This window comes from Carcharhinus amblyrhynchos, chromosome 18 (assembly GCF_965287045.1).
Source record: "Carcharhinus amblyrhynchos chromosome 18, sCarAmb.v2.hapA, whole genome shotgun sequence".
Classification (NCBI taxonomy): Eukaryota; Metazoa; Chordata; class Chondrichthyes; order Carcharhiniformes; family Carcharhinidae; genus Carcharhinus; species Carcharhinus amblyrhynchos.
Genome location: NC_137341.1, coordinates 33,704,798 through 33,728,529, shown reverse-complemented (window position 1 = coordinate 33,728,529; position 23,732 = coordinate 33,704,798). Strand labels below are relative to the sequence as shown.

The 23,732-nt window shown below is 40.9% G+C and overlaps 1 protein-coding gene across 4 annotated transcripts in view; it reads left to right on the top strand.

Annotated features, from left to right (window-relative positions):
• Positions 1–23,732, top strand: part of crebbpb (CREB binding lysine acetyltransferase b) — a 144,119-nt gene that overhangs the window by 35,592 nt on the left and 84,795 nt on the right. For 2 of the 4 annotated variants that reach the window (XM_080206734.1, XM_080206732.1), the window contains exons 3-9: positions 541–717; positions 1,341–1,608; positions 3,028–3,141; positions 11,522–11,755; positions 16,366–16,468; positions 17,238–17,372; positions 17,877–17,994. In XM_080206734.1, the coding sequence (XP_080062860.1) occupies positions 541–717; positions 1,341–1,608; positions 3,028–3,141; positions 11,522–11,755; positions 16,366–16,468; positions 17,238–17,372; positions 17,877–17,994 (1,149 nt within the window). Of the gene's footprint in view, positions 1–540; positions 718–1,340; positions 1,609–3,027; positions 3,142–11,521; positions 11,756–16,362; positions 16,469–17,237; positions 17,373–17,876; positions 17,995–23,732 lie in introns of all 4 variants that reach the window. The other 2 variants (XM_080206733.1, XM_080206731.1) reach the window with 1 other exon arrangement.

Below are 23,732 nucleotides of genomic sequence, written 5' to 3'. Positions count from 1 at the left end.
TCTAATTTCATGACAATTTTTTATCTTTTCTTTTAGTGTGTTCAGGAGTCTATACAGATCCTGGGTCCAATTTCTTCTCTGGTTGAGATCAATCAATTTGATACAATGTAGCAGGGTTTTTACAATGGTCTTCAATTAAGAAGGGAGAGGAAATTCAGTCAGCTTTCTTGCTGAAAAGCACTTTCATGTGAATGTCAGATGCAGACAGACTCGGGCTTAGCTGCGGTGCCATCCGTAGTCAAATAATTTTACGCTCATTGGCTTAAAGAATGGACACCTTGGCAATACAAGGACAAAGAACAGTGTCAATAAAAGAGTTAGCAGTTTGAGAGGAGAAAACTATTTTATTCAATAAAAAATTACATTGATAACTTTGTGGGTTTCATCTCAGGATTCATCTTTAGTGAAAAGATTCAGTTTTGAAATTCTGTGCTTTTTGTTTTGAAAAGAAATAATAAAAATGCAAACTGACAATTTTAGGGATTATTTTTTGGTGTGATGCAAAACCGGAATAACTGGGTTTCCTTTCTTTCTTTGCAGATGGGGATTTCAGGTAATGCAAGCCTTTTTGGACAAGGTTATGGCCAAGCTGGTGGCCAACAATTAGGCGCTGCAGGGGTTGGACCTCAATTACAAAGCAAAAGCAATCTTTCTAATAGCCTGCCTCCATTTCCGGCTGATTTAAAAGGCACTCAAGTTACAAATGTGCCAAACATGGTAAGCAGGCTGTGTGAAACACGTTAGTACAAAAGGTTAAATCTGTGGAAATAAACATTTTCGTCTTTTGTATTTTCATTTCTGTATGAAAGCTGATTCAGTGCAAGTTGTAAATGTAAAACCTACTTTTTTAATATGTTCAACTCAAGACGATTGGTGGGGAGAGACCTCTTGGAAGATCTATCAGCCAGATAGAAGGTTGCATGTCCTTCCACCTTAGCTGCCAACATTGGTAGTTGATATTGGGCTTGGAGTTAAAGTTGTGTTTGTATTTTTCTTTATCTACCCTTCATTTTTTTTCTGTTTCATGAAGTACACTAGCTTAGGGAGAAATTGTTTGTGTTAGTTGCAGGCTTTGACTCTTGAAAAAGAGTAACATAATGACACGTGCCTGAAAGAAAAGTGTTAAGTGTACCCCTTATTAAAAAACCTGGGATAAGTTTCATGACTACATTATTTGGCCTTCTAGCCAGTATCAGAATGATGGTCTATTTTTGGACTTATTTTTCCTACTTTTCTTTGTTTTCAATTTCTTTTAGAAACTTTTTTTTTTCCTCCTCCAATCTAGAAATTGTCATTGGATTTTGAGTCATCTTTTCACTTTCTTTCTTTCTCTTTTCAAGTCGCAACAGCAGTCCCAGGTTCAGCAGGTAGGGATGGTACAAGTACCGTCCCAGGTACCATCACAAGGAATGGCATCTGCACCGACTGCAGACCCTGAGAAGCGCAAACTAATACAGCAGCAGCTGGTCCTACTGCTCCATGCCCACAAATGTCAGCGGAGAGAACAGGCAAATGGTGAGGTGCGACCCTGTGCACTGCCCCACTGCCGAACCATGAAAAACGTCCTGAATCACATGACTCACTGTCAGGCAGGCAAGTCCTGCCAGGGTAAGTGTACTTGATTGAACCTTTTGAGCACTACTTACACACTTTTTAAAGAGCTAGGTGGCTAGGGTTCAAATACAGTCCTCCTGCATATAACCATAAGATTTAACCATAATTTGTTTTGAGTATATCAATGAACATTTGAAACCTAATTTTAAATGCTCTCTTCACTATTTTTAAACACAAAATGGGGCGTTGAACACCAATCCATATCCTTCAAGGACACTTGCAGAAGTCCAGGTGGTAAGCAGAACAAGTGTTGCTTTGAAGAATGTGTAGTACTTCGATTTTTATTTGAGCTCCTATGAGGGTATTCTCTCTTAACCATGCAGATTGGTTTTGATTTGTGAAACTTCTTCCTACAATACTGATTTGAGGTGACGTGCTGAACAGAAATTAAGTTCTGTTTACATTTTGAGAATATGAAAATCAAGCTTTTAACATTTGATTAATGGGTATCATTTCTGAAATAACATGGCTTGTTCCCATTCCTCCCCTATGTTCACAGATTCCAAAACAGTACCAAAACAGCTCTTATCAAAATACAATGTGACTGTGACAAATGTAAACACTCTCCCACCACCACCCCCCATCCTTCTTGACCCATCTCTCAGATTGTTCAATGAGAAGGGTGTTTTTTTTTAAAAAATGAAGCATATTTGTAATGAAATCCCTTGCAATTTGTGTTCTCATGTTTGACACCTTCAGAGATGGCTCAAATAGCAAACCTTTTCTACTGTGGCATTCTATATAATTCTAAAGGGTGTTGATGCAAGAAACATGACTATAATTGTGTCACTGACAGCTGATAAATTCTTGGCCTACAGGGAAAAGCAAAACTTGATTTAACAAATTAAATGTTCAGGGTGCACATTTTGTTGTACTGTCTGAAAAATACTTTTTTCTCTGTTCACCATTGTTCCTTGAGACTGCTTGGAACAAGTAATCTTCTAATTGCAAAGGGGTAGGTATTACTGAACAGTAGCATTGTCAGCTGGCTGTGTGCAAGAGTGGCTGGGTAATTCTCCAATATCGTCTTCCCTCACTCCGTGCATATCCTTACGGGAGCATTTCGTGTAGCTGCCAACTTCTCACAGCAGTGTTAAAGGTGAGAGTGTGAGCTCAGCAGAGTGGGAAAATTAAATTGTACCCCATGGTTGTTCTTTGGATCCTTGTATCACTTTTAAATGAAATGTGTTTCATTTCTCTGTGCCACATGCTTTTCCTCAGTCGGGCCCGCTTGTCATGATCTGATAGTTTGTGTTCTGTCTTGTGCTGACACGTTCTTAGCCACAGCAGCCTTCTAGTATTGCTTTCTAAAATAAGGACATTTTAAAAACAGTTGATTTGCAGTTACCCAGTTTGATCTGACCCTGTGTCCACTAAATTAATATTAGAAATCTGGCTGTTTTTGTTACGCAGTTGCTCACTGTGCATCATCAAGGCAGATCATCTCTCACTGGAAAAACTGCACTCGACATGACTGTCCCGTATGCCTACCCCTGAAAAATGCCAGTGACAAGAGGAATCAGCAGAGTAAGTGCCATTGATTCACAGTTCCATATATGTGTAATAAATTATTAATAAGCTTTACCATTCTCAGTCATCTTAAAACGTATAGAGAACAGAGCACTAATTAGTATAGGCTGATAATGTGAGTGCCAATATATCCTGCTATCATTAGAATACTATTTCAATAATGTGAAGTCTGATGAAAATATTGGCCTGATTTACATTTAGTGTTTATTTTGCTTATTTAATCAACCTTTTTTTAAATGCACTTATCTCATTAATCATTCAATGTCATATCTGCCTGTTTTATCTCCCTGATAAATGCTGAAGCAAAATAATTATTTCATATTTCTGCCTGCTCGAATTTCAGTTAATTGTTAACTTTATTATCCTGTCAATCCGTTAATGATCCTATTCACATCACAGCTTTCTTTTATTTTACAGGTACATCAATAACAAATGTTTTGTTTTACAGTTTAATTGCATTGTTCCTCTTTGCACTTCTCGTCATTTTTTGACTTCTCTCCAAATTTCCTCTTACTTTCTCTCATTGAATTCTTCTGCTGTCAATGTACTTATCTCTTTTCTAACCCTCAAATGTTCCTTATTCATCTGTAGAGTATCACGAATGTTTAGTTTGTTGCTTTCTTTTAGCAGGATCTGTTTTCCTGAACACTTATCCATGTTTATATTGCTCATTGTTACTCGATATTGTTGTTTACCGGTTTTATTCCCAGCCCCACAAAATCAGCTTTGCTCTGATCTATTAATTTTGTTCTTGCCATACGTGCATCTTTTCCTATCACTCTTTAAGCATATTGTGGTCACTATTGCCTCAATGCTTCCCCACCTTTTTTTGGTTCCTTTCCCATTACGAGATCCAGTAGCAGGTCACTTTTGTTTCCTGTCACTCAACCAATTTTATATCCATGATGCTACTGTCCCTTTTATTCCATGAGCTCTAACCTTTCTCATAGGTCTGGTATGTGGTAGTGTAGCAAATACTTTTTGGAAGCCCATCTACACTACATCAACTGCACTAACCTCATAAACCTCTGTTACTTGTCATAAAATTTGATCAAGCTGGTTAAGGGAGATTGTTCCTTCACAGATCAATACTGACTTTCCTTAATTAATCTACATTTGTCCAAGTGACTGCTAATTTTGTGCTGGATTATCATTTCAAAACTTTTCCCACCACCAAGATAATTTGATTGTTTTTATTCGTTTATGGGACATGGGCTTCACTGGCTGGCCAGCATTTATAGCCCATCCCGAATTGCCTGAGGGCAGTTGAGAGTCAACCACATTACTGTGGCTCTGGAGTCACATGTAGGCCAGATCAGGTAAGGACAGCAGATTTCCTTTCCTAAAGGACGGTGGTGAACTAGATGGGTTTTTTCCATCAACAACAACGGTTTTGTGGTCATCAGTAGATTCTTAATTCCAGATTTTTGATGATTGAATTCAAGTTCCAACTATCAACCATGGTGGAATTCGAACCAGAACATTAGCTGAGTTTCTAGATTGATAGCGTAGCGATAATACCTCTAGGCCATCGCCTTCCCCATTAACCCCTAGTTCTGGGTTTATCCTTAAACTCTTTTTTGAACAGAGGAGTGGGATTTGCAGTTATGGAGAGTATTCTGGCCCACCTCCAAGGAGGATTGAAAAATTACGAACCATGACTCCGTATTTTCACCAATAATTCCCTCAGTATCCTCAGATGTATCTTATCCATCCCTGGTGGCTTATTAACTTTTAAGTTACAACCAGTCCTTCTAATATTGCCTCTTCATCAATGTTTTGCCTGTTCTGCTTATTTTGGATTCTCCTTTATGTTAGCTGCCAGTCTCTCATATTCCCTTCCTGCTTTTCATTTTTAAGTTTTCCCCTCTGAATGTCCTATACACAGCTTGGTTCTCACTTGTGTGTGACAGATGTCAGGTGGTTGATACACAACCATTTTAAGCTTCATCTTACCCACTTGCTTTGTCATCCAAAGCTTTTGACTTTGTTTGTCCAATCTTTTCTCCCTTTGTACCTGAGCTATACGCGTATGTTTGCCTCTTTTGAAGACAGCCCTTTGTTGCATTACAGTTTTGCCTGCCAAGTTTTGATTCCAATTTGCCTGGTCCATTCATATCCCACTAAAATTGGCCCTATTCTAATTATTTTTACTCTGGATTGCTTCTTGCCTTTTTCCATAGCTAACCTAAATTTCATAACTCGATACTTGCTGTCTTCTAAATGTCTTACTGACACTTGACCCACTTCACCCATGTCATTGCCCAGAACCAATAATGTTTCCTTCCTCATTGGACTAGAAACATACTGACATAGAAAATTGAAAGCATTTCGGACGCACTTTTCCAGTCCATATTAGACTAATGGAAGTCCCCCATTATAACTTTTTGAACCTCCCTGTAACTCCGTTACAAAATTTGTTTCTTGTTATGTTTCCCAATATTTAATAGCCTTTAGAATACACTTGAGTAGTATAATGGTGCTGCTATTTCTTAGTTCTAACCATTTGGATTCTGTCCTTCATCCCTCTAGGGCATCCTTTCTCTCTATTGCTAATATTATCCTTAGTCAACACTGCCAACCATCCTTTTTTCCTTTTTCTATCTTTCCTAAGCACTTTGTATCCAGGACACTAGTATCCCATTCCCATCTGTACCCTCACCTCGTTGCAGTCACATGCTTACAGTAAATCAAATTTAAGCCTTACTGCAGTCCTCCTTCAGAGGGTGCAAGGGTGGGAGAAATTACAATATCTAAAGTAAAAGAGAGGGTACGGGCGCAGGAAAATGTTGAGGATGTCCCAATAATAAAGGGAATAAGGGGCATGAGAGGTTAGTAGCGTTCCTTCAAATAAGGTCCAGATAAAGGCTGGTATGAAGACACTTTACCTGAATGCACGAAACATTCGGAACAAAGTGAATGAGCTGGTGGCGCAGATCAGCACAAATGGATGTGATCTGGTGGCCATTACGGAAACGTGGAATGTCCAGGGGTATCAAGTGTTTAGGAAGGATAGACAGGAGGAAAAAGGGGGTGGGGTAGCTCTGTTGATTAAGGATAATATCAGGGCGGTAGTAAGGGAAGATATAGGCTCCAAAGAGCAAAACGTGGAATCGTTGTGGGTGGAGATAAGGAATAGTAAGGGGAGGAAGACGTTGGTGGGTGTGGGCTATTGGTCCCCAAATAATAACTTAGAGGTGGGGCGGGCTGTAAACAAGCAAATAAATGATGCGTGCAGAAATGGAACGGCAATAATTATGGGGGATTTTAATCTGCATATTGATTGACCCAAGTCGGACGTGGTGGGCTTGAGGAAGAGTTCTTGGAATGCTGTCAGGATAGTTTCCTTGAACAGTGTGTGATGGAACCTACGAAGGAGCGAGCTATCTTAGATCTGGTGTTGTGTAACAAGGCAGGTAGAATTAGGGATCTTATTGTGAGGGACCCTCTTGGGACGAGCGACCATAGTATGGTTGAGTTTTTGCAGATGGAGGATGAAAAAGTAGGGTCCCGAACCTGTGTCCTCTGTTTTGAACAGAGGGGAGTACAATAGGATGAGAGAGGAATTGGCAAATGTAGATTGGGGGCGCAGATTGGTTGGTAGGACTGCTGAGGAACAGTGGAGGATCTTTAAGGAGATCTTTTTCGGTGCTCAGCAGAAATATATTCCGATGGTAAAGAAGGAATGTAGGAGAAGGGATTAACCAGCCATGGTTATCGAAGGAAATAAAGGAGAGTATTAAATTAAAAGCTGATGCATTCAGAGTGGCTAAAAGTAGTGGACGATTAGAAGATTGGGAGAGGTTTAAAAATCAACAAAGAATGACTAAGAAGTTGATGAAGAATAGACTATGAAGCTAAACTAGCATTAAATATAAAAAAGGACAGTAAGAGTTTTTACAAATATATAAAGAGGAGGAGGCTGGCTAGAGTGAATGTTGGACTCTTAGAGGATGAGAGGGGGGATTTAGTGGTGGGAGATGAGGAAATGGCTGAGGCCTTAAAAAACTTTTTTGTCTCGGTCTTCACGGAGGAGGACACAAATAGTTTGCCGGATATTAAAGATAGAAGGATGGTAGGAGTTGAGGGCCTGAATGCGATTAGTGTCACGAGAGGTAGTGCTTGATAGACTAATGGGACTGAAGGTGGACAAGTCCCCAGGACCGGATGGAATGCATCCCAGAGTTCTGAAGGAAATGGTGGAGGTGATAGTGGATTCCTTAGTGATTATTTACCAAAATTCACTGGATTCCGGGGAAGTGCGGGAAGATTAGAAAACGGCTAATGTTACGCCGCTGTTTAAAAAAGGTAGCAGACAAAAGGCAGAGAAGTATCGGCCGGTTAGTTTAACATCTGTAGTTGGAAAAATGCTTGAATCCGTCATCAAAGAAGAAATAACGAGGCACCTAGAAAAGAATTGTTTGATAGAGCAGACACAGCACGGATTCGTTAAGGGGACGTCGTGTTTGACAAATTTATTGGATTTCTATGAGGATGTGACTAGGGCGCTGGACAGAGGGGAACCGGTGGATGTGGTATTTCTAGATTTTCAAAAGGCGTTTGATAAGGTGCCTCATAAAAGGTTGCTACAGAAGGTTAGTGTGCACGGAGTTGGGGGTAAGGTGTTAACGTGGATAGAGGATTGGTTGTCTAATAGGAGACAGAGTTGGTATCAATGGGTGCTATTCTGATTGGCGGTTGGTGACTAGTGGAGTGCCGCAGGGATCGGTGCTGGGGCCTCAGCTATTTACCATTTATATAGATGATCTGGAGGGAGGGGGCTGAGTGTAGGGTGATGAAATTTGCTGATGACACGAAGATGAGTGGTAAAGCAAATTGCATGGAGGGTGTGGAAAGCCTGCAGAGGGATCTGGATAGGCTGAGCGATTGGGCAAGGACCTGGCAGATGGAGTATAATGTTAGCAAGTGTGAGGTTATCCACTTTGGCAGAAATAATAGTAGGAGGGATTACTATTTAAAGGGCGAAAAGCTGCAGCATGCTACGGTGCAGAGGGACCTGGGGGTCCTTGTGCATGAGTCGCAAAAACCCAGTCTGCAGGTGCATCAGGTGATCAAGAAGGCGAATGGGATGCTGGCCTTTATAGCGAAGGGGATAGAATGTAAAAGCGGGGAGGTCTTGCTGCAACTGGTGAGGCCGCAGCTGGAGTACTGAGTGCAGTTTTGGTCACCACACTTGCACAAGGATATTTTGTCCTTGGAGTGAGTGCAGAGGAGGTTCTCTAGGCTGATACTGGAGATGAGGGGGTTGGACTATGAAGAGAGACTAAATAGACTGGGTCTGAGGGGGGATCTTATAGAGATGTACAAAATAATGAAAGGGATGGATAGGGTAGAGGTAGAGACATTCTTCCCACGTTGAAAGGATAGCAGGACTAGAGGGCACAGCCTCAAAATTGTGGGGGGGGGTGCTGCATGGTAAATTGGAGTTGAGGAGGAACTTCTTCACTCAAAGGGTGGTGAATCTCTGGAATTCTCTGCCCGTTGAAGTGGTGGAGGCTACCTCACTAAATATGTTTAAGTCACGGGTAGATAGGTTTTTGACAGACGAGGGAATTAAGGGTTATGGGGAGAGAGCGGGAAAGTGGAACTGATCCACTTCAGATCAGCCATGATCTTATTGAATGGCGGGGCAGGCTCGAAGGGCTAGATGGCCTACTCCTGCTCCTACTTAGGTTCCTGTGATTCCTGTTAATACCTTAGTGTCTCTTCATCTAGTGCTATCTATCTGTCCTGATTCTTACCAATATAAGTTGCTGTTATTTTGGCACCTTGTTTTTCCCCTCCAATGTTACCTCCTCGTTCCCAGTTCCCTGCCAAGTTAGCTTAAGGCCTCTCCAACAGCGCTAGGAAACCATCCTGCAAGGATCTCCTCTGGCCTGTATGAGTTCCATCTAACTCACAACCGGTTCCATTGTTGTAGGATCCAAAGCCATCTCTCCAACCATCAATTCACCTGCTCTATCCTCCAATTTCTACACTCACTCGTGTGTTACAGACAGTAATCCGGAGTTTACGAACTTTGAATCCTGTTTGCTATTTTCTTTCCTGGCTCCCTATAAATAGATTATATAGGCTTAAATGCACATACTTAAACTTAAATCGTGTTCCTGTTCTAGAAGAGTCACACTTTTTAGAAAAGTGGTAATATTTCATAACATACAGATTTTCTTTTTAACATCCTGATTGTTTACTGGTACTCTTGTAACATTTATATCTTTGGTGTTTGCTTTTTCCAGTAATGAGAAAACATTTTCCTGAAGCTGTAGATCTCACTGTAAAGAACAGAGCACCAGTGAACACACAAACCATGTGGTTCTGAAGTAGATTTGTGAAGAAAAATTATTTTCATAGATCTTTTTAATTAGGCTTTTTTGTGAGGTAAATTATGTTCCCTTGAGGGGGTGTAGCTTTAACATTTGACTTTTAAGGCAGAAAATCTCAATTACCGGAATTCATACTTGGAAGTTTCATTGGCCTAGACCTAATGACCAAAGGTGTCCACACTATGCAGCTGAACCAAGTACAGGCAGAGAAGCCCTGGCAGTCTAGAACAGGTGGCTTTGGGTTTTTGTTTTTTGTTTTTTTTTGCAATTCTCTTGTTTTCTTTATGGATTATCATGTTTAAATTTCTTGAGCCTTGACATTTGAAAAGTGTCAGTCTTAGTACAGCTACTTCACCATTCAATAAATCCTAAATCAGAATAGCCAAGATCTTGAGACCTACATTAATTAATAGGAACGTGCATTTAAAATTTAAGTGCAGCCCATGAGCTGCCAGGATATGCACTATAAAGAAGAAAACTTGGATACTTCAAATCCAGATGGAATCTGATTAATTAAACATTTGATTTAATTTGCACAACTTTGCACCTTTAACTTTCCAAGCATTGAGTACATAAGAACATAAGAAATAGGAGCAGGAGTAGGCCATCTGGCCCTTCGAGCCTGCCCCGCCATTCAATAAGATCATGGCTGATCTGTTGTGGCTCAGTTCCACTTTCCCGCCCTCTCCCCATAACCCTTAATCCCCTCTCTTATCAAAAACCCATCAACCCGCTTCTTAAAAATATTTAGCGAGGCAGCCTCCACCACTTCAACGGGCAGAGAATTCCAGAGATTCACCACCCTTTGAGTGAAGAAGTTCCTCCTCAACTCCGTTCTAAACCGCCTCCCCTTTATCTTGAGGCTGTGCCCCCTAGTCCTACTGTCTTTTTTGAGCGGGAAGAGTCTCTCCACCTCTATCCTATCCATCCCATTCATCATCTTATACGTCTCAATGAGATCTCCCCTCATTCTTCTAAACTCTAGCGAGTACAAGCCTAGTTTATTCAGCCTCTCCTCATAGCTCAATCCCCTCAACTCCTGTATCAGCCTAGTAAACCTCCTCTGCACTCCCTCCAAGGCCAAAATATCCTTGCGCAGGTGCGGCGCCCAAAACTGCACACAGTACTCCATCTGCGGCCTCACCAATGCCCTATACAGCTGCAGCAAGACCCCCCTACTTTTATATTCAATCCCCCTCGCTATGAAGGCCAGCATCCCATTCGCCTTCCTGACCACCTGCTGCACCTGCAGGCTGGGTTTTTGCGACTCATGCACAGGGACCCCGAGGTCCCTCTGCACCGTCGCCTGCTGCAGTTTTTCGCCACGTAAGTAATAGTCCTTCCTACCATTCTTCCTACCAAAGTGGACCACCTCACACTTGCCAACATTAAATTCCATTTGCCATTTCCTGGCCCATTCGCCCAGCCTATCTATATCCTTCTGCAGACTCTCCACACCCTCCGCACAATTTGCCTTTCCCCCAATACTTTTGATTCTTTTGCATCCAATATGGACACCATATCAGACTCTGTTGCAGCGTCCTTTATTGAAAATGAAATTGAATAATTATCTTGGAAACTCAGGATTATCGAATCAATTGAAATATCTTTCATCAAGACTATTAGGAAAGAGAAACCGTTTGTTTTCATTTTCTTCTGAAACTGCTTGTCTCAATCTTCAAAGGAATATACAAAGCCCAAAATTAGCCAAAGACATTGCTTGGGAATAGCCAAGAGGAAGTGAGTTTGTTTTAATTTGTCACAATAGAATGATTAAAGAATATGAAAAAAGCCTTTCACATCTGTGTTTGATTCAGATTAGTGAATGCACAGCGGTTTATATCATTTAAGTTTTTTATTTAAAAAAAAAAATTGTGTGGCGTGTACTCGTCCACAAAAACAATTTTGCTGTGAAAAATCATTATCAACATGGAAGGTGAGATATTCTTGCAAACCAACCATATGTCTATATGGGTGTTGTGTAATGACTAGTCAGTAATTTTAATACAAATGTACTTTATCAACTTTTACAGCCCTATTAGGCTCTCTGCCGAGTGGGTTACCAAACACAGTGGGTGCAGTTGGAAGTGGTCCACAGGGCACCTCCGCTAATTCGAACCCTATCGATCCCAGCTCAATGCAGAGAGCATATGCCGCACTTGGACTGCCCTATGGTAATCAGCCACAAACGCAGCCACAGCCTCAGGTACAAGGCCAACAGCCAACACAGCCTCAAGTCCACCAGTCAATGAGGCCTAACCCATTGGGTAAGAACTGTGATAACCTACAAGTTGCATGGCTTCAACAAAAAGATGAAATTAAGTATATGCTAAAACGCGGTCTTCCTCCATTGTATTAGAATCAGCAGCTTTTTGTGTTGGCTAATATCTTCCAACGATTTTGTCATGATAGGCCCAACTTGTAACATTTAATGAAAAACACGTTTGTTTCTCCAATTTTAAATTGTTTTTGGTTCTCATTTTAGAAATGCCAAAACTGGCACGGTATTCTCTTTTTACTTATTAATGGAATGATTGCTAGCAAGGCTAGCATTTATTGCCCATCCTGAACTGCGCTTGAGAAGATGACGATGAGCCACTTTTTTGAATCTCAACGGTATGATGGTAAAACTGCACCCACAGTTAAGTAAGGAGTTCCAGGGTTTTGAAACAAACAATGAAGGAAGAGCATTCTGTTTCTGTGTCAAGGTGCTGTGTGGCTTGAGGGGAATTTAGTGGTGTTTGCGTCCGTCTGCTACGTTGATCTTCGAGATGGCAGGGGCAATGGGTTTGGAAGATGCTGTTCAAGAAGCGTTGGCGAGATACTGCAATGCATCTTGTACATGGTGCACATTGTTGCCACTGTGCACCAAGAGACATTGGGGGCCAGTCAAGCAGGCTGCTTTGCTTTGGGATTTATTGGATTTCTTGAGTATTCATGAAGCTGCATTTATCCAGGCAAATGGAGAGTAATTCACATGTTTCTGCTACAGGGGGTAGAATCAGAACAAATCCAAGAGCTTTAAAACAAGGCATTGATGAGACAACCATGAGCAGCAGACTTGTATTCCACTACAATCTTTAACCTCACGGCATAGCACATCCCTCATTCAGCTCTTACTATCAAGTCAGGAACCAACCCTGATTCATTGAGGAATGTAGGAGAGCATGTCAGGAGCAAGCAGATCTGAAAATGATGAAACTAACACAGTGCTGTATGCATGCCAAACAGTGGAAGCAGCATACAATAGACAGAACTAAGCGATCTCACTCGAACAAATCAGATCAAGTGAGGAGGACAATTAAACAATAGGGAGGGGGGTCCATGAGTATCCCCATCTGCTCGGACTGTTCAACTCGATATTCTAATCTTTGTCCAAACATGGGCATGAGAGCTGAATTTCAAAAGTGGCATGTGAGTCATTGAATTTGACATCAGGACAGCATTTGACAGAACGTAGGATCAAGGATCCCTAGCAAAATTAAATCCAGTGAGACTTGTTGGGGGCGGGTATTCTTTTGGAGTCATTTCTGCACAAAGGAAGATGGTTGGGATTGTAGGAGACCAAAGGCATCACTACAGGAGTTTATCATTTAGTGCCTTCAACAAAACCATCATAAGATCAGAACTGAGGATGTTCCCTGATAGCACAATATTCAGCACTATTTGCAACTCTTCTGATACTGAAGCAGTTCTGACCAAGATTGCAAGAATCTACAAAGGGTTGTGAACATAGCCTGGTCCATCACGCAAACCAGCTTCCCATCCATTGACTCTGTCTACACTTCCCACTGCCTTAGAAAAGCAGCCAACATAATCAAGGGCCCCATGCAGCCCAGACATATCCTCTTCCACCTTCAGTCAGGAAAAAGATACAAAGGTCTGAGATCATATGCCAACTAATTCAAGAGCAGTTTCTTCCCTGATGCCATCAGACTCTTGAATGGATCTACCTTATATTAAGTTGATCTTTCTTTGTACCCTAAACTGCAACACTACATTCCGCACCCTCTCCCATGAACAGTATGCTTTGTCTATATAGCACAAAAGAAACAATGCATTTCACTATACATACCAATACATATGACAATAATAAATCAAATCCACAAGCAGCCGTATCATCTAGTCAACATTCAGGCCTGGGCTGATGAGTAATATTCATGTCACACGAGTGCCAGGCAAGGACCATCTCCAGAAAGAGATCGTTATTAATTATGATTACTTATTAATATCTCCATCACAATTTGGCGCAGCCGCCATGATATTTCAACAAAACTGTTCCTTAGAAAAGGTCAGAGGTTGCCTATTCTGTGATAGCTAACTCATCTTGTAGATGGTGGCAAAACCTGTCCATATCTACAAGGCACAATGAGGAGCGTGATAGAATACTCTCCACTTTCCTGAATGAGGACAATTTCAACAGCACTCGAAGCTCAGCACCATTGATCCGGCACATCTTGCAAAGGTTGCTGTGGCAGGGTCGTGTGCTGTCGTGGTCACTGTACTGAAGGCTCGGCCACACCACACAACCTTGCCACAGCAACTTCTGCAAGATGTGCCAGATCATCAACACAGATGCCAACATCTCTCATGAGAACACCATCCACAGGTACATGGCACATACTTTTGCAACTCAGCCAACGTTGTCTACCGCTGCAGGAAAAGATGCCCCGAGGCATGGCACATTGGAGAGACCATGCAGACGCTACGACAATGGATGAATTAACACTGCTCGACAATCACCAAGCAAGAGCGTTCTCTTCATGTTGGGGAACACTTCGGTGATCATGGGCATTCGGCCTCTGATCTTTGGGTAAGCGTTCTCCTAGGTGGCCTTCACCACGACACGTGACAACGCAGAGTCGATGAGCAGAGACTGATAGCCAAGTTCTGCACACGAGGACTGCCGCAACCGGGATCTTGGATTCATGTCACACCATTTGTAATACCCACGACTTGCCTGGGCTTAAAATCTCACTAACTGTCCTGTCTGGAGACAATACGCATCTCTTTGATCTATGCTTAACACTCTCTCCACTCACATCTGCACCTTTTAAGACCTGATTACCTTAAAGACTCGCATTCCAATCATTATTTTGTAGTTTGCGTTTGTGTCTCTATATGCCTTGTTTGTGAATAGAATTCCCACTTACCTGATGAAGGTGCGGCGCTCCGAAAGTTAGTGGCTTTTGCTACCAAATAAACCTGTTGGACTTTAACCTGGTGTTGTGAGACTCCTTGCTGTGTTTACCCAGTCCAATACCATCATCGCCACATCATATATCTACACCACATGGATTTCAGTGGTCAAGGATTTGCCTCAACACCACCTTTTCTAGGATGAATTATGGCCAGGCAACAAATGCTGCTCTAGCAAGATAAAAAGAGGTCAGAGGCTGAGAAATCTGCTGTGAGTAACTGACCTTGCAACACCCCAGCGCACCATGGCAGCAATGTGTATTATATGCAAGATGCATGACAGCAAATCACCAAGGCTTCTCCTATACCACCTAGAAGGTCAAGAACAGCAGTCTCATGGGAGCACCACTATACACCATTTGAACTTGACAGTATAGTACATCTTCACCTCCTGGGTCACTATCCTGCGACTCCCAACCTAGCAGCATTGTGGAAGTATCTTAACCCCATAGTTGTGGCAATTCAATTAAGCCACCTTCTCCAGGACAGTTAGGGATGGGTAGTAATTGCTTTGCCAGTGACACGTATGTCTTTTAAATGCCTGAATAATTTTTAAAAAGCTGAAGTTTATTGGAACCAGGACAGTGCGTTGGAGCTAAGATGGTTAGCCTTCAAAAACCACAGTTATCTTCCTTTTTATTGATTTGACTGCAGGAAGAATCTTCCCTGATTCATGCTAACATTTAATAGGGCTTCTTGATACTAAATTCAGTTAAATGCTGCCTTGACTTGAGGGCAGTCACTTCCACCACAGCTATTTCTCCATGTTTTTCTGTAATGATGACTGGAGCCCTATGGTCCTGGCAGAATTAGCCTGTATGTTGGAAGCACAGGCTGAGGAAAGGGAGAACTTTTTTGTTTTTGCAAACGCTCCGCTATCGTTTTTCCTTGGTTTCCAGTGTGAGCAAATGCCCGAGTGGTGATTACAGCTTTTTCCAAATGAAGATGGATAAAATTGGTATTCTTACTGAGTTACCATAATGGACGTTTTGGTGGCCAAAGCTTTGGCCATGATCTTGAAACTGATTTTTTTTCTTATTTTCTAGAGCAAAGAAGTATGGCCTGAAAATGGTTACAAAAGTAGGGCTCCATGAGGCATATTTGAGGGACTCCTTTCTAGATCATTTAAAAGTTCCCTTGCATACAATGATCATTTTGCAGCTGAGGGGAGAGAGTTTAACCCATCCTCCACAGCCAACCAGTAGGCTACAAAAGAGAACAGCCAGTGGATACTCACCAGTGATTCTGTGCTACTGTTAATTTTTATTCAAAAACCTCTTTTTGCCAGGATAAACAATACTGTTTGAGAGCAAAAATCAAATAAAAAGGAGTCTTAAAACAAATGCAAAAGGGAGAACAGGTTGGTTTTGTGTCCTGTGTAGACTCCCAACTCCCCCTCTGCTCCCACTCCAATTACCACCAAATCCCCAAAATTATGAGCCATCATATAACAGCCTTGTCATCAGAAGGCTATATGATTAAATTACCTATTTTCATATTTTTTGTTAGCATAGAATTCACTTTTGAAACATTTTTCTTTCAGTTTCTGACTATGGATTTTACTCTAGAAAAATATTTGAAATGTTTGTTCAGATAACGACGTGGGGTACAATTGGAAACCTGAGCTTTAGGGTTATGAATTGGTGCTGTTTTACTGACTACTCCTTTCTCACAGCAGGTACGAACCAGATGAATGTGGTAGGAGGGTTGGGTGTGCAAACCCCCGATCAGTCAAACTTGATGTCTGACTCAGCTCTTCCACCTTCCCTTGGTACACCAAAGTAAGAAATGTTCATTTCTTTCTACCAGCGTAATATGGTTACTTCATTTGTCAGTTCCTTTCCGCAATAAACATTAAAAAATGTGAACTGGATCTGCAAAATTCCATATTTTGACTGCTTAATACATACATCTAAAGGCTGCTTTTCATGAAAAAATCTCACCAGCCCCTACCCCAGCTCAATCTCTGATCTTCACCCATCTCCCTTCACTGCCACACTTTCTTCCCCCTCCATTTCTCTCTGGTGCTTGTCCAACCCTTCCACGCTGTCTGACACTGACTTCAGTAGTGAGGATTGGTTGAAGATGCTGGTGTTTTGCTCAGAGTATGAAAGGTTGGGACGAGATTTGGTGGCATTGTTCAAAATCATACGTCTGGATAGAATAGACGGGAAAAACTATTATTATTTGAGAGAAGGATTCAGAACCGTGAGACGTAGAGTTAAGACGACAGTAAGAGAACCAAAGGTGGCAATATTTTTTTTGCACAATAAGGATTAGGACCTGCAGTACACTGCGTGCAGGTGGTGGAGGCTGATTCAATTGTTGCTCTCAATAGGAAGTTGAATAAGCACTGGTAGATTTTTAAAAATTGTAAGATTACAGGCAAGAGGGCAAGGGAGTAGGACTAGCTGAATTGTTCTTGCAGAGAGCTGACATGAACTCTGGGCTAAATGATCACTATCTAGCTGTAACCATTCCATAATTCTAAAAATTGAGTAGTATCATTGAATTCCTTTTGAATAACACCCACCTCCTTGCTATTTTCAGCCAAATGATGAGCGATGGCACAAATGTTGGTAGTATTGGCACATTGCCGACAGCAGCACCTTCCACTAGTGCTGTACGAAAACCATGGCATGAACATGTAACTCAAGATCTGCGCAATCATCTGGTTCATAAACTGTAAGTATTTGTCATTTGTGAAAGAAATTCAAGAAATCGCCACTCAATGCAAGGCCATAAATTACTCTCTAATCCTCCTCTGTCCATCTGTTTGCATGCAAATGGTAGACTGTGCTCATTGTAGAGGCAGCTGTAAGGCTGATGTTCTCATCAAACTGAATTGATAAACATCTGAGTTGAGTACAACATAGGTGTATGAAGTGGTATAGAATCTAATTGAAAATCTCGAGCAGGAGCACTGTTTCATATTAAATTTATGCATTGTCACAGTAATCTTAAGTAAGCAAGCAAATACCATTCCCATCAAAATATTATGGAACTTTCAATGCTTATAGTTAAGAGATGGTAAACCAAAACCCTGTCTGGGCACTATTCCAAAAAAAAGCAAGGGAGTTCTCTCCTGTGTCCTGGCCAATGTTAATCCCTCAACCAACATCATTAAAGATTATATGGTTCAATTGAGTAGGAAATTAGATATTAATCCACATATCCTATTGTCCACAGCGTGCAAGCCATTTTTCCAACCCCTGACCCAGCAGCACTGAAGGATCGTCGCATGGAAAACCTTGTGGCATATGCTCGGAAAGTGGAAGGAGATATGTATGAATCTGCAAACAGCAGGGTACGTATTCCCATCAAAATGAACTTTATCACTTATTCCATCAATGCAGACTGCAGACAATGCTGTTAAGTGCCATGTTTTGAAGTAGAGAATATGCTGGAAATATGAATTCATAACAGATACACAGCTGTCCATCGGCATCAAGAAAGTCGTTAATATTTTGCTTGGAGAATTTTAACAAAAGGTTCTGCCTGAAAGTTAACTTAAATTGTTTTCATTTACTCAAGAATCTGTTGAGGCAGCACTAAAGCTGTTAATTAAGGGGAGACTTTTTTTTCAATGCAGTAAGCAGAGTATGGCCACTTAACTGAAGGATGCGACTGTCAGCTCTTGATCCTCAGACTAATTATATGCAGCGCCCTTCATAACCTCCGCTCTTGTTATTACAACAAAATTAAATGATTTAGATTTAATTATTTGAGGTTTTGTTCTGGGACTCAAAGGACTCGGCTCACTTTGGAGTTAGATGGTTCGTCTGACCTGCAAAGATTCAGTGGTCTGAGGAATTCAGTCTGTTGTGGTGGCACAGCGGTTAGCACTGCTGCCTCAGCACCAGGGACCTGGGTTTAATTCCGGCCTCAGGTAACTGTCTGTGTGGAATTTGCCTGTTCTCCCCATGTCTGCATGGGTTTCCTCCAGGTGTTTCAGTTTCTTCCAGTCCAAAGATTTGCGGGTTAGGTTGGCCATGCTGAATTGCCCCTTAGTATCTGGGAGATTTGAAGAGTAACTATATGGGGTTATGGGAATACGACCTGGGTGGGCTTGTTGTCAGTACAGGCTTGATGGGCCAAATGGCCTCCTTCTGCATTGTAGTTTCTATGTTTCTGTGATCCCCAGTTTCTATCTTACTTTAAGATGCCCAGCTAAAACTAATCAATATCATAGTGTTCTGGTTGATCCAAGTGAGCACTCTGCTTTGCTTTGTGTCCCCATTCATGGGAAGCTTGATGAATGAAGTGATGTGAACTAAATCATTTAATCGTGTTGTAATAACAAAGAGCGGAGTTTCTGAAGTGTGCAAAGGCATTGCACATAATTAGTCTGAGGACCAAGAGCTGAGGGCCTCATCCTTCAGTTAAGTGGCCATCCTCCGCTTACTGTTGTATTGAACAAAAATGTGTTTCCTAATTAACAGCTTTAGTGTGACTCCCTGCTTCATTTTTGACAGTATTTACCAATACCTACAAGTATAGTCGAACTGATTCTGTTATTCCAAGGACTGATGTAGCTGACCCTAGAGCCAGCTTATGTATAAATGACTTAATTAAGCCTCATTGGGATCACATGCATACTGAAGATGTTGCTAGGGATGCGGAATTAAACAGGAACATTAGTTTAACTAAAATGACCACTCCTGTAATACCTGTGTCCTGAAGACTGACTTGTTTCATCCTTTGAGTTTTCTTTTTGATTAAGTTGTGATCAGTAACATGTGGTTGGTAGAAACCTGTTGTATACATGGCTACTTGGTTGTCTAAGATGAATGGAAGTAATTCCTTCTTCCCTAAAACTAGTGTAGGTTGTTTGTGTGAAAACCTGTTTGACTTTTGCTTTATTTCCCACCCTCAAACATGCTGACAAAATGAACACAATTTGGCAGCAGAGAGTAAGTTAGATTCATTTTGTTAAAGATAAATAAATATTTTTCAGCGCTGAGCAGAATCTTGAAATTTCGGTTTAATTTTCTTTAAATCCGAAAGTTGTAATACATGCAACAAGTACAAATTCTTTCCTTTTGGAAATAAATGCCATACCCCTCACTATATATAGAATTCTGTGAGATAACATTCCAGTCACTGACAGGTTTGGAACTGGAAGTGATGAAAGCCCTTGTCAATTTTCAAAATGTGTACATATTCCCTTTGTAACATGCAAAAGTGGTTTCAGTTTGATTCGAGATAATAAGCATTTTGAAGTTCAGAAATGAAATGAGTTGGTGAGTAGTTGACTTCGTAGCCATTGCAAAATACTGCTCATGCTAAAAATCTGAAAAGAACGGGAACTTTAGAAACACAGCAAGTCAGGATGTGACTGGAGAGGAAAGAAGATTCTGCTTTAGGAGGAATGCAATGATGGTTCACTGGACTGATTCCTGAGATGAAAGTGTTGTCCTTTGAGAAGAGCTTGATTAGGATGGGCCTATATTCTTTAGAGTTTAGAAAAATGAAAGATAATCTCAATGAAAAATGCAAAATTTTTGAGGGACTTCACAGGTGGATGCTGAGACAAAGTTTTCCTTGGCTAAGGAGTGCAGAAAGAAGTCTCACAACACCAGGTTAAAGTCCAATAGGTTTATTTGGTAGCAAAAGCCACTTTGCTACCAAATAAGCCTGTTGGACTTTAACCTGGTGTTGTGAGACTTCTTACTGTGTTTACCCCAGTCCAACGCCAGCATCTCCACATCATGAAGAGTGCAGAACCAGGTATGCTCTGAGTAAGGGATACAAACATTTATACAAACGAATTGGGAGCAGGAGTAGGCCACACAGCCCTTTGAGTCTGCACCACTGATCTGATTGCAATCTCAACTTCAAATTCCTGACTGTCTCCAATAACTTTGATTACTTTTCACCCCTTGCTTATCAGGTATCTGTCTACCATGACCTTAAAAATATTTAAAGACTCTACTTTCACTGCCTTTTGAGCAAGAGAATTTCAAAGACACTCCACACTCAGAACTATTTTCTCCTCATCTCTGTCATAAATAGACAATCTGTTATTTCTAAACAGTGGCCCTGAGTTCTAGATTCTCCTATGAGAAATAAACATCCTTTCCACATCGACTCTGCCATGACCCTTCAGGGCCTTGTATGTTTCATTCAAGATGCCTCATCCGACTTACTCTGACCAACCTTTCCTCAAGACAATTTTCCCAATCCTCTATTAATTTAGTAACCCTTCTCTAAGCTATTTCCAACACATTCACATCCTTTCTTAAATAGGGAGACCAATATTGTACACAGTACTTCCATGTGGTCTCACTAATGCACTGTACAACTGAAGCATTCTGTTCCTTTCACAATAAATGATAACATTCCATTAGCTTTCCAAATTGTTTGCTGAACCTACATACAGCCTTTTGTGATTCATGCATCAGAACTCCTATAATCCCTCTGTGCCTCGGAGCTCTGCAATCTTTCACCATTTAGATATTGTTACTTTTTTAATTTTCCTTTTTAAAATGGACAATTTCCTGCTTTCCCACATTATGCTGCATTTGCCAACCTTTGCCCATTCACTTGACCTATTGATATTTTTGTAGCCTCCTTATGTCCTCTTCACACCATCTTATCCTACCAAGATTGTGTTATCAGAAAATCTAGCAACCATAGCTTAGGTCCCTTCATCTGGGTCACTTATATTAAACCCTTAAAAAGTTGAGGCCCCACCCCAGATTGCTGTGGGCACTCCACGTTTTACGTTTTGGTAACCAGTAAAATGGATTGACCATATAGGACTGAAATGAGCAGTGTCTTGACTTCAACAAACATGATTTATGAAATCATCTACTCTAAATATGAATGCTCTGTTAGGTATATTCAAGACTGAAATTATAGATTTTTAGGGTACTAAGGGAATAAAAAGATTTGGGGATAGTGCAGGAAGCTGGAGTTGAGGTTTAAGATAGTGTTGAATGGCCTACTTCTCTTTTTTATGTTCCAATGTTTTATTTTTCCAGGCTTAATTTATGGTATTAGTATTGCAGGCCAGGAAATTAAAATATTTAGTTCCATGATTTGTTTGCTGATTATGTTTAAATTCCATTTCAGTTTGCACATATGATCAAGCAGGTAGTTTGCCCAGGACGAGGCTAACCCATTGCATTTTGGGTGTGCTGACACCTGTGATGTCCCCAAATGTGGGATTTCAACTGCAAAACTTGTATATTAGCATTAAAGTTGTAGTTTGGGGTATGCTGTCCATTCTCTGTTCAAGAGAATGGTAGCAATTTATTTTGCATTGACACAGAGCCTGGAGAGTTTGTCCAGTGTTTTAATTTAGGCTTTAAGCTGATTTTTTTAATATAATTTTGGATATAAGGAGGCTATGTTTAAAATTTAATGGGAGAAATGGTTAATGTAAGCACAAAGCTAGTGGATCATTTACTCAAGTTTAGAATAAATACAAGTTGAATGGGTAGTTTCTAAAAGCTCAAAGTGCTCTTTGCCTAATTGGGATAGAGGACATCTTAGTTTTCTCTCTTTAAGTCATTACCATGATGTACATCTCCAGAACACGTTATATTCAAATGGAGTAGTTTACGTTAACTTTATAGATATTATGGCTTGCACGACTCAAATGTGGCTGTCCAAAAGCTATCGTTATTTGAAATTGGGTAATTTCAGCTTAACGTTTCATCGGTTTTCTCTTCAAATACCTCATTCCGATTAAAAGACAAATGTAATTGTGTTAAGGATAAGAGTTGATGGAAGTGTGTACAGTTCTAGTCACCCTATTATAGAAAGACTGCAGAAGAGATTTACTGGGATGCTACTGGGACTCGATGGTTTGAGTTATAAGGAAAGGCTGGATAGACTGGGACTTTATTCTCTGGCGTGTAGAAGGCTGAGGGGTGATCTTATAGAGGTCTATAAAATATTGAGGGGGCGTTGATTAGCTAGAAAGTCAATATCTTCTCCCAAAGGCAGGGAGGTCTAAAACTAGAGGGCATGCGTTTAGGGTAAGATGGGAGAGATACAAAAGTGTTCAGAGGGGCAATTTTTTCACACAGAGGGTGATGAGTGTCTGGAACAAGCTGCCAGAGGTGGTAGTAGAGGCAGGTACAAGTTTATCTTTTAAAAAAACATTTTGACAATTATACGGATAAGATGGCTATAGAAGGATATGGGCCAAATGCAGGCAATTGGGACTAGCTTCGGGGTTTTTAAAAAAGGGTAGCATGGATAAATTGGGCCAAAGGGCATGTTTACATGCTGTAAACCTCTATGACTCTATGATTTTAAATCTCAAATTCAGGTAGAAAATGGTGGAAGAACGTAACAGGTCCATTTAAAAACAAGGAGTGGGTTACTGGAAACAGTTATAATGAAGTGTCTCCACCTGAGAAATAATCTTCCAGATACAGCCTGACCTGTTATGCATCACCTTCATTTTCTAGTTGTGTATCTAATTTAGTTGATTAAGTCCTGAACAATTGTTTTAGTTGATCTTGAGATCCATGTGCTTATGGAACAAAAAGTATTCAAAGCGTTTTCTCAGATGCATTAACTAACCTTTACCCCTAAAATAAATGAGGCAACTCTGAACAGAGATTCATACATTTATATCCAGGTTATTCCTCCTTTCTCCCTCTCGTCATCCCATTCTCTCCTGTCTTTTAGCCTCCTCTCTAGAAAGCATTTCCTCTCCAAGAGATGTCTCATTTTGAGATATGCTTCCACAAATTCCATAATTTTAGTCTCATACTCATTCTTTCTCTACGAGCTTAGACCATTAGTGTCAGGCTAACTGACCACAAGGGATGTCAGAACCAAGCCTAATCCTCAATGCACTGATACAAAGATGTGTGCACTCATCTTTCTTCACTCTCTTGTCCATTCCATCCCAGAAGCACTGATAGCAACTGATGAGTCTCTGTAGATGCCTCAGGTGATCTCAACAGAAATGAAGTGTTGAACACAAGTATTTTTTTGGCCTTTACCTACTGAACCTTTTGGAGTGCCTCTGTGTTTTCCTATCATATAATGTAATGGTTAAAAATGACTCCGTCTTCAGAA